The sequence below is a fragment of the Ipomoea triloba genome, chromosome 15 (assembly GCF_003576645.1).
Source record: "Ipomoea triloba cultivar NCNSP0323 chromosome 15, ASM357664v1".
Classification (NCBI taxonomy): domain Eukaryota; kingdom Viridiplantae; phylum Streptophyta; class Magnoliopsida; order Solanales; family Convolvulaceae; genus Ipomoea; species Ipomoea triloba.
In genome coordinates, this window is record NC_044930.1 from 25,213,778 (window position 1) to 25,225,108 (window position 11,331).

Consider the following 11,331-nt stretch of genomic DNA (forward strand, 5'->3'; position numbering starts at 1 on the left):
ATATAAGTATTACATTTTCATCCCGGTCTAACTTGTCAAACAAATTATGATCAGTGAGGCAGCCTCACACAAATTTTTGCCTATAATAATTGGTGTTATCCTATTAGCATTCTATTTTTGTTTTTTCCGTTTCTACTTGTTATGGGGCATTACTCATAATGTTTATATTGTATCAGTATATATCTCGGAATGTACAAAATTATTACTATTGCAAAAGGAGAGCTCTTTGTGCGAGGAGACTGACGATTTTGGTTTGACGACACTACACTGCGCTGTACACCTCTGTGATAGTGAAACTGCAACCATGATTCTCGAGGCAAACCGCTCTGCAGCGTATGTTCGCGTGGGCAATGGTAGTGAATGGACGACAATATTTCACATTGCAGTTAGGGTGGGCAACATTAAAATGATGGAAAAGATATCAGAAAGCTGCCCAGATTGTTGGGAGATGACTAATAGCAAATTGCAGAATGTATTTCATGAAGCAGTACTGAGCAAGAGGGAGAATGTGATTGAGTATGTATTGAGATCTCCCCACATCGACAACCTTATTGATGAGATGGACGAGGATATATGGCAACACACCACTGCACCTGCATTTGGTGTTTAATAAAGACTGCATTTGGAAGTACAGAACTATCGTCTCTGGACTGTATGCCCCTTTAGTATCTTCAAATATTGGTGTTGCCATTGCTGTTATAGTCCTCAGCATCGTCATTCCCGTAGGGGTTGACTTGTCATTTAGTATGGATCAAGGGGTTTAACACACAAATTGTGAGCATGCATATTTATACATTATTCCAAGACTGATCGAGTCACTGAGGACGCAATACATATAAAAATGTGTAAACTTTTATTAAACGTACTCCTTATTGTTTAATTTACTATAATTTGCTTTTGATATTCTCTCTAATTATGCCACAGTAGTTTTTTTTTTTTTTTTTGAAAACAGTTGTAGGAATTCTAATTCACTAATTTTGAGTACCTTTACATTAACACTAAAAATGTAGCAAGTATAGATGTTGGGCGGAGGTTGGAAAGGTCATATCCATGCCAGCATCTTTTTGTTTAGCACATGAGACTAGAAAGGAAAATATTAGTACTCCCGAACTCTACTTAATTTTTACTCCCACAAAATTTTGATGTTTTTATTTTCATGTTTTTAAAATTTTTTTTTTTATAATTTCTTTTACTTTTTAATTTTTTTATTTGTATCCTTTTATGAAACACTGCCGAGGGCCGTCTGTGGATACCAGACCCCGGCGTCCAGGCTTTGGGACCTAGATTGAGGGTGACGGGTGCGCTCACCCGGGTATTAATTTGCTCATTGGACGGGCATAATAATCGTCCAATGGGGTAGCTCAAGTGGCAAATGAGCTTTCTTTGTAGGGAAGAATTTCGGAAGAACCCGGATTTAACCCCCGCAAGTGATGATTCCCTTGGGCAAGCCCGGACCATTAAACAAACGGAGAAAGACCCCGTAAATTTACCAAAAATTTTTTTTTGGGTCTCTTGCTAGTCTTGACTTAAGAACTTCCTCTTATTGAACTTGAATCCTTCTTGAGCCCGTTTTAATATCTCCATCACCCATCATAGTTTATGAGGATAAATTTTATCCATAAATCTAACTTTCAAATTACCAATGTTGTATCAAAAAGAAGTTGGCCGAGTAAACTGCCATAATGATGAGTGCCTATAAATAGTCATGCATGTAAATTGCGGCAGAAGATGAGGAAATAGAGTTCTGAAAATATTTTTTTAATTGTTTCCTTAATAGGAAATAGTTTATTATTTTCTATTTCTTAATTTTTGCCAAGCTTGTTTTAATAAAAGTTTATGTACTTTTATGTGGCCGGAACACTATTGACAAATATGTTTTTTTGGTTATTCTACCCTTTATATTAATATAAAAAAAGTTTTAAATGAACTTAATTCATGTATTGAAATTCTTATTCGGTTTAACTTTATCCTTCAAACACGGGTTTTTCTTACCAAAAAAAAAAGCAATTAATATTTTGCTTTATGTTTTATTGATATGATGAATGGACTTTATTTCACAATAAATAATACTCATGAAAATGCAAACTCATAGAACAAAGAACATATACAGTACAAACTACAAAGAAAGAAAGACAAAACGAACATGGAAAAACCAAAAAAGAAAAACAATAGAATAATTAAATAAAGAAGAACAGATCAACAAAACAGAGGATAAAATAGCATCTCCTACCCGGATGAGACATCCAAACCTCTTTACTTCTTCCACTCCGATCCAAATTTTTTGTAGGAGACAACCCACTGGACTTCACTATAGGTAAATTAAAGGTATCGTGTCAGGTATACTCTGAATTTATCAGGTATCACGAGTCCTAGACGAATGTAATGACTTTAAAATAAGCACCATAAACGAAAATGAAAATGAAGAAGCCTAAGATTAAATCAGCAATAGCAAGAGGACGTAAGGGTGCTAAAGTGGCATATATTGCACACATGAACGCAATTAATACTCCGTAACATGAAAGAGTAAGCAATACAAGTTGCATATCTATCAGCCTTGCCACATATTCAAAGCTCCTCGAGTAACTTGAGGCTTTATTCACCATCCCAATGTGAATGGCAATGGAGGAAAAAGAGCATAGAAAAGAAAGAGTATTAGTAATAATAAAGGCCTTAAAAGCTGCATTTCGTAATAATAATGGGTACCCTTTTTCTTGGTGGTATCCTCCTGGCACTGTAATACCGGCTGCAAAGGTCATCGTTAGTACCAATGTTGCCACAACGACCTGTGTTTTAGTTTTTGTTATCATAGCTTCAAGTCTCTTTTCCATAGTATGAATATTTACTCCGTGTTCCGGATTTGGTATAATGCGGTGAGCAAATTTTCTACTATGTTGAAGAAGTCCTCTACTCCTGCGCTGTAGCATAGTTTAATACTTTTTTTAATTTTATGTGAGGTTAAACTGTTAATTAATTCAAATATAAATATAAGAATATTTTCTGTGTGAGGTTGCTATGATCTAATTTAACACTTCACTGTGATCTATGAATTCTTTGACGGGGAGGATATATATATATATATATATATATATATATATATATATATATATAGTGTTGTATGTATAATATGCAGATAAATTGTATTTCATTTAATTAGTTTGCAGTGGCATAAAATAATATAGAAGCTATTAATTAAAGTGTAACCACTTGCCACAAACCTTGTGGTCAAGTGGCTCTTGGAAATGGGAGGTATGTGACTCTTTGTGCTTTAATAGGAGTAAATAAAGTATGTATAGACAAATACTACATTGTAAGTTATAACAGAGTCAATTGTATTCAAAAAAATTTAGAGTGTACTCACCTCTAGTAGCCCAGTTATTTGGCTTTCGTCCCAAATATCCAAATACGCCGTGTCAAACAACGTTTGGTGTTTCTTATTGAATGCAAAGTAATTCAGCATAGGACGCTCTGTTATAAATTGGTGGAAAAAGATGTTGCGGTCAGTAATGGCAAGCAGGTGTAGTGGTGTGTTGCCATCCTCATCTTTGTGAGTCACAAGATTTTCAAATTGGTCAGAGCTTTCTTCTATATGTTGTATCACATTCACTTTCTTACTCAGTATTGCTTCATGCAATACATTTTGCCCTTTGCTATTCACCATCTCCCAGCAATCTGGGCACCTATTCGATATCTCTTCCATCATTTCAACATTGCCTTGCCTTGCTGCTATGTGGAATGTTGTTGTCCACTCGTCACTGCCACCAGCACAAATGTAAGCTGCAGATGTTTTTCTCTCAAGTATCATACAAGTAGCTTTATCATTCTCAATTTTTAAGGCATAATGTAGTGGTGTCCAACCAGACTTATCAGTTTCCTCGCACAAACACATCTTTTTTTCCAACAATGATTGCGTGCATTCTGAGCTAAACTCTTGAGTGCTTTTTACTTTGGAAATGTTGCCAAGACCTGTCATATACAAACTCAGTTACTATACGTTTCATCAAAATTAATTATACTATGATTATGATGTAATTTTCAAATTAATTAATAATATTCATTGGATACCTAGCTAGTTAGCTAATTAAGAGTTACGCTTTAATTTTTATTAAACTACTATATATATATATATATATATATATATATATATATATATATATATATATATATATATATATATATATATATATACATATACATATTAATGATCAAATGAGTTCACCCTTTCCCATGAGTCCATATGTACATATCTGCACCATTGAATGTCAATAGCTTAGATTTCACCAACTCTGCGACTTATGAAATCTAAGTCATTGATGTCAATCATTCAATGTCTCAGATCTGTCCACATGATCTAAAGGAGATGTTGAACTCACCTAAACAATTATGTAAGATAATAATTTCCAATTTAACATTTAGTTGTGGTCGCATAATTAGCTTTTAATTAGAACACTAGTTTTATACGAGCAATGCGCGTATAGATTAATGCCCAATGTTTATATTTAAATAAATATTTGAAAGTATATCAATGCAAGATTATATAGGAAAAGTTTATACATGGGTAATTGAATGTCGAATTTTTTTATTTAAATATCTAACTCAACGTATATGAATCCAATATAATATAGAAAATTCATTATAATTATTATTAAAATAAATGTTTGCAACCTTGTAAAATCGATAGTCTAAATATTTGGTCTAAAAATGATAGTCTAAATAAATACTACTTTTCATTTGAATTTTTCTAAGTGTTCTTAATTCTCTTTTGAGTAACATTGTCATTGTCTTCATCTTTACTATTTGTTCTCTTCCTTTTTGTTGGTAGTGTATTATTTGCAATTCAGTTATTGTTGGTAGCATAGATGACAACGTCATGCAATGAGATTATGATATAGGAGCTATGGACTTTTCTTTAGGTGTTCTGCTTGGGGTTCATTTGGTTCAACCATTATTGTTGAATGAGTTATTGTGGATATAGAAATTCCCAGTTTAAGAAAAAAAGATTAAATAAATTAATAAAATTTTGAAATTTTAAAATATTATATATTCCAAAGATATTAAAAGGTAGTTTCTCACTTCAACTTGCTGGGTAATAGGTTATTTGAATATTTTCATTGTCGACAAACCCCCCAAGTAGTTAATATGATTGGATTCAAACTATTCTTTTTTATTTTTTTTTGGTATTAAAGAAATACATATGTATCATTTTTTGGTGTAACTATTAATTTATTTAATTCAATAAGAGTAAAATAGAGCGATTCCGCTTCAATTTGTTTGGTTATTTGAGTACTCTCTTTGTCAACCAATCCCCAAGTAGTTAATATAATTAGATTCAAATTATTTTAAAATTTATTTTTCATAGTATTAATAAAATACTTGGTAAATAAATATATAACATTATTTTGTACTATAACTTTGATATTTAATTACAAGATATTGTAAAAATAAGATAATGAGCAATGTAATAAATATCAATTGATAAATTTGAATGTAAAGAATGTTTGCACGAGAGAAAATAAAGAAAATATAACTAATGAAATTATTTCTCTTATTTAATTTAATTTTTTAATAATGAATAATTTTTTCAAATAAAGGTATTGTAGACACATAATTCTAAATTGAAGAAATACATATTTATCATTTTTTGTTGTAGCTACTAATTTATTTAATTTAATAAGAGTAAACAGAGTGAGAAACTTAATTATGTCAAATTTGATTGAGATGAGGTTCGAACCTAAAATCTTTCTTATAGAAATTAATGGGTAAGTTAAAAGTTAACGAAATATTAACGGAGAATAGAATATTTAACGGAAAACTTAACGGATAATCATAAAAGTAAGGTTAAATTAGGTAATCTCTATTAATAATATTAATCTGAATTATCTTAACCATCTATTTAATTAAATAATTCATCTGAACCATTCATTTGATTAAATAATTTGACCGTCATTTTTTCTACCTATTTTAGGCCTAACTCTCTTTGACTCTTATTAGTATAGTAGATATTATATAGCTTGCCTATAAAATAAAAAGAATTCCTTATTAGTATTATATTTTTAAGTATAAATATTAAATTTTTATTTTGAATCCACCCGCACGTCAAAAGTCAAAACGACAAGCTACGGAAATTAAGATAGTCTTCTATTTATGTTTATTTACCAAACCTGATAAGATAGCTGCATGGAGAGCATTGCGACCCAGTGGTCCACCATAGGTTGGCTTTTTGCATGTGTTGAGCATTTCCACCAAGCAGTCATGAAATCGCAACTCTGCTGCAATGTAAATGGGCGTCTCTCCGTCATCGTTGGCAGGGTACTCAAATTCAGGATCCTCTTGAATCAGTAACTTGGCCACCTCCAAATGCCCCATTCGCACGGCCTTGTGCAAAGCCGTGTCTTTCACGTCATCTTTCATCTCTATCATCTCCCTCACTCGACCAAATGCAGATTCCAAATCTTTATGCTTCTTAATGGCGCTGAAGATGACAGACACTACGCCGGCATAGCCCTTCTCTGCTACACAGTGTAGCGCACTTTGATTTCTGTTGTTCTTGGCAAACAACAGGGACATGGCTGCATCATCATCCTGTAGGATCTCTTCCACCAAATGTTTGTGACCATTGATCGCCGCAACGTGCAGCACAGTATTTCCCTTCGGCGTAACTTGACGCCCGCGAGCTTCTTCTTCCGGCATCTGCTCTAATGCCTCATGGTAATCTTCAACATTTCCTTTCACCACTGCTTTGTATAGAACCGGGTTCATCTGATCAAGGACCATAGCCGGCTCCATAATGAAATATTTCACCAGTACTGCGCGCTGCGCTGCTTGCTAGCTAGTAATGATATGTATCAAAGATTGTTAATAAATTGGTACTTTGGGACAGCTAGCACCGGCCATTGCCTACATTTTATACTGCTTTAGTACGTGGACCCCGCTAATTAGAAAGAAAGTTGCTGACATTGCGGTCCAACATTGCTACTGAATGTATGATGTATCCAAAGATTTTTCAAAATTTAACTCCTACCTCCACGCGGACTCATACACCTAAGGGCCCGGGGCATATTAGTAAAACATTGTGCACCGTGCAATCGGGAAGAAAGAAAACTCCTACAAACCCTCCTCAACTACGTACACAACTCTGAGACGAATAAGATAATCAGCGAAAAACAATAAACGAATTCAACTCCAGACCAAACCTCTCTGGGAACCACCAGAGTAACAAAAAAAAAAAAAAAAAAACAAACTAAACAATCAATTATATATATATATATATATATATATATATATATATATATATATATATACTATATATAGTTATACACGAGATCAAATGCAAAATTAAAGAAGGTAAAAAATGGGTGAAATCTCAATCATTTATCTTAACCAAAACACTAGAGATCAAATGCGAAGGAAGCTAAAAAATACGATGAAATCTCAATCATTTGTCTAGCCAAAATCAAAAGCTCAGTATGAAGAAAAATATAAGAAAAAAAAACAGTGACATTATGATAATTTTTGCATAAGTTCAAAGCTTAAGGTGTATAAGTTTATAGCGTAAGGTGTGCAAGTTTATAGCTTTAGGTGCTAAGTTAAAGTTTAAGGTGTTAAGTTTAAAACTTAAGGTGCCTAAATGTATAGCTTAAGGTGCTTAATTAAGTTTATAACTTAAGGTGCATAACTTTCTAATTTAAGGTGCATAACTTAACTCTTAAAGTGCACGATTTAGAGACTCTAGGTGCATAAATTTCAAGTTTAAAGTGCATGAATTTAACTCTTGACGTGCACAACTTTGATTCATTAGGAATATCGACTTCCATACTCTATATGCATAAATTTAAAATTTCAGGTACATTATTTTCCAGCTTAAAGGTGCATAAGTCCGAAACTTAGGGCCTGTTTGGAAAGCAGGAAAATGGCTTCCGGAAAATATTTTACGGAAAATGAGTCATTTTCCAAAAAACATTTTCCTTTCCCGTGTTTGGTTGCGTTATGGAAAACTGTCTTGGTGTGAGATGGCCATTTTGGCCGAGAACATGCGAAACGACCATTTTGGTCATTCCGGAAAATGACTTACGGAAAAAAATTTTGTAAGTCATTTTCCAGAAAAATGAACTGATTTTTCTTGGTCAACGGAAAACATTTTCCGTTGACCGCATTTTCCGAACGTTGCCAAACACCGAAAACTCGAAAAACATTTTCCAGAAGTCATTTTCTAAGTTGCCAAAAACACCCTTAAATAAATGTAAGCATGCTTTGTTTACTAGGGGAAAGAATAAAAATAATTTTTTTTTCTAAAAAGATCTTGCTTTATTATCGTAGAGGATTGTTATTTTGAAGTTTCGAGGAAGGTTGTCCTCGCTAAATCATTTGTCCTTGTGTATAACTGCGCTGTGTAAGGAGAAAGACGTTGTTGAGAGGGAGAGAAATTTGAAAAGTTTAAAAACTGTTGTGACAAATTTCCAAGAATTAAATCTTTAGCAAATCTTTCCTTTTTGTCGTGATAATATAAAAAGTGCTTCTTTTTTTTTTTTTTTGACAAAAATAAAAAGTGCTTTTCAGAAAATTAAAGCTGAACCAAGAATGGGAGACGAAAAATACTATTTTTATTCCTAAATTTTAATTTATTTTTCAAAATTTTGATGTTGGTATTTTATTAAGATTCATAAGATGGAGATAATTTATCATTTTTTGTTATATTAGAAAGTAAAAGTGATGGAATAAGAGTTTTTTTTTAACTTTTGATCCTATGACTTTAATGCCTCCGTCAATTTAAGTACACAATTTTCATTCCTGACATAAGTAGTGCTTGACTTTGATTTGTTTTCCACTTTTAGTCCTTGACTTTGATTTTTTTTTCCACTTTTAGTCCTTTTGGCCATATGAGCGACAACTTTTAATTGAAATAAAAAATTATTGTGCCATTAAGGGTAAAAGTGTCTTCTGATAAAGTCTTAAATATATTTATAAATAAAGTCAGAAAAAAAATAGGAAAAAGAAACATTATTTGCTTGTTCTGTTTCGCCTTTTAAGCGACAATTTTTAATCGGAATCAACAAATTGTTGTTCCATTAAGGGTAAAAGTGTCTTTTGATAAAGCCCTAAATACATTAAACGTTATTTACCCTTAATGGCACAACAGTTTGTTGATTCCGATTAAAAATTATCGCTCAAATGGTCGAAAGGACTAGAAGTGGAAAAAAAAAATCAAAGTCAAGGACTAAAAGTGGAAAACAAATCAAAGTCAAGCACTACTTATGTCAGGAATGAAAGTTGTATACCTAAATTGACGGAGGCACTAAAGTTATAGAACCAAAAGTGGAAAAAAACCTCGATCGAATAAAATGGAAAAGAGTTCTGCTACGGACTCTCATTTACTCTTTAAATTTTATTTCTTAATGTGGTCGATATTGATAAGTTACTGTTTACATGTGTACAAGTGTCTATGTCAAGATTTTGTGTGTGAAGTAACAGTGAGAGTAAAAAATGAGGCAGTAGAATAGCATCTTTGCTCTTGTCGAGAGGCAGGACGGCGCATTCAAGATTTGCAATATTACTCTCTTTGAACGAAGATTCTACATGCAATATATCGCAAGACAGTGGCCTTGTTGAACTTATAATAAGGAGAAAATTGATAATATGGGATGAAGCACCAATAATGCACAAACACTGTTTTGAGGCTTTAGACAAAACCATGAGAAATCTATTGAGGTTCGTCGTACGTACCGGGTAGTGCTGAAAACTTTGTTACCTATTCACAAACTATTAGGTCGGAGGGACGATTCCACCTTTATTGTCACCGAGTATGTGGAGGGAGCTAGGAAACTACATGTTTGGATTTTAAAGATTGTTGTTATGAACTTACTATGAAAGTTCTAATTCAAGTACTTATATGTAGGTTGCCAAGCACCTTATTATTACTTATTTTCTTTACTATTTTTAAATTTAATTTTTTTGGTATTTAATAGTACTTTTTATAGTTTCTAAATATATAAATTTATATGCTAATATTAAACTTAATATTATGAACATTTGAAAAAAATAAGTTCAATCAAGTTTCTTTAATCGAATCAGATACATAAAATGATTCGGAGAGAGTAATAAAGTATGTATGGTACCTTGTATCAAATTTTGTTATATAATGAATTAGTAATAGGATTAAATTTAAAAAGAAAGAAAGAAAAAAAAAAGATCACATACCCATCACTTGTCAGATTTTAAAAATAACATGGTGATACAAAGAGAATTATACCGGAAAAACTCTAAAAAGACTGAACCCAACTTGTAGGTATTTATAGACAAATTAAATTTTGAATCTAGAAATTTTAATTAAATGTAGTAACCACAACAAATAATGTATTTGGTTGTACAAAGGTATTGGAATTTGCATCTACTAAACTATTGCACTAAATATAATTACTAGTAAATGCATGCTACGTGTGTTATTTCAGGTTCCTCAAAGAAAATATATTTACTTGGAAAATGCAAGTTATGTGTATATGTTGCTTCTTACGAATATTAATAACAATTTACATTCTCAAATATACACTGTGATGTTTTTCAATAGTACTGATGTTTTTCACCTTGTGATCTAGGTAGATTCTAGGGTTGAAAAACGGATATGTTACAAGTTGGTCAGAGCCTATATTGGATGCCCCAAGGTTGTTAAGAATTGACGATAAGAGCTAGCTAGGAATTAACTTATGAGGTGGACACTTAGGATTGAGACCTTAAGTTTTAAATTTCTTAAGGATAGTAACTTCCTTTAGGAAAATGTGGTGAGATTGTGAGATCCTTGGCGATTGTTTGATGGCTTTTGTATGATTATCTTACTTATTAGTTTAGAACCGTGGTGAGGTGTGCAACTGGTTCGTAAGTGTTGCTTGTCGAGCAAGTAGAAGGGTTCGTGTTCTGTGATCCTTGTGTGAATCTTGCTATCTTGTATTAGATGCTCCTTGTGTGATTAGGAGTAGTTGGGTGTGAATAACCCTTGGTTGTTATATATTGACTAAGGTGTTTATCATGTAAATAAATGAAGACAAAAATGAAACAAACAAACACACTGTAGAATCTAAATCGCAGAAGAGGAAGAAAGGAACGGAAACGCGGAAACTTTTTGAAAGTTGAATCCAAATCACAGAAGAGGAAGAAAGGCCCGTAAACGCGGAAACTTTTTGAAAGTTGAAAGAGAGACCCCAGGCAGGCTACTCACTTTAATTCTCCCTCTAAATACTTAGAACTTTCATGGAAACAACAATCTTGAAAACACCAAATTAAATACGCAGGCGCAGATATATAATCATCCTCCCCCTCCACCTGCCTACATCATTATTGCACATT

The 11,331-nt window shown here is 32.7% G+C and overlaps 1 protein-coding gene across 1 annotated transcript; it reads right to left on the reverse strand.

Annotated features, from left to right (window-relative positions):
- Positions 1–2,369: 2,369 nt before the first annotated feature.
- On the reverse strand, positions 2,370–6,771 carry LOC116005934 (protein ACCELERATED CELL DEATH 6-like). Its single transcript, XM_031246166.1, has 3 exons — positions 6,159–6,771; positions 3,359–3,963; positions 2,370–2,915 (listed from the first exon to the last, which is right to left on the reverse strand). Exons 1-3 carry the CDS (start codon positions 6,769–6,771, stop codon positions 2,370–2,372), a joined length of 1,764 nt encoding a protein of 587 aa, XP_031102026.1.
- Positions 6,772–11,331: the final 4,560 nt, after the last annotated feature.

Bases quoted from the DNA above. Each gene is read 5' to 3' on its own strand.
- LOC116005934 (XM_031246166.1), bottom strand. From the start codon at position 6,771: ATGGTCCTTGATCAGATGAACCCGGTTCTATACAAAGCAGTGGTGAAA. The intron at 3,964-6,158 runs GTTTGGTAAATA...TGTATATGACAG, and splicing joins CCATGCAGCTATCTTATCAG to GTCTTGGCAACATTTCCAAA. The intron at 2,916-3,358 runs GTGAGTACACTC...ACTATGCTACAG, and splicing joins AAATAACTGGGCTACTAGAG to CGCAGGAGTAGAGGACTTCT.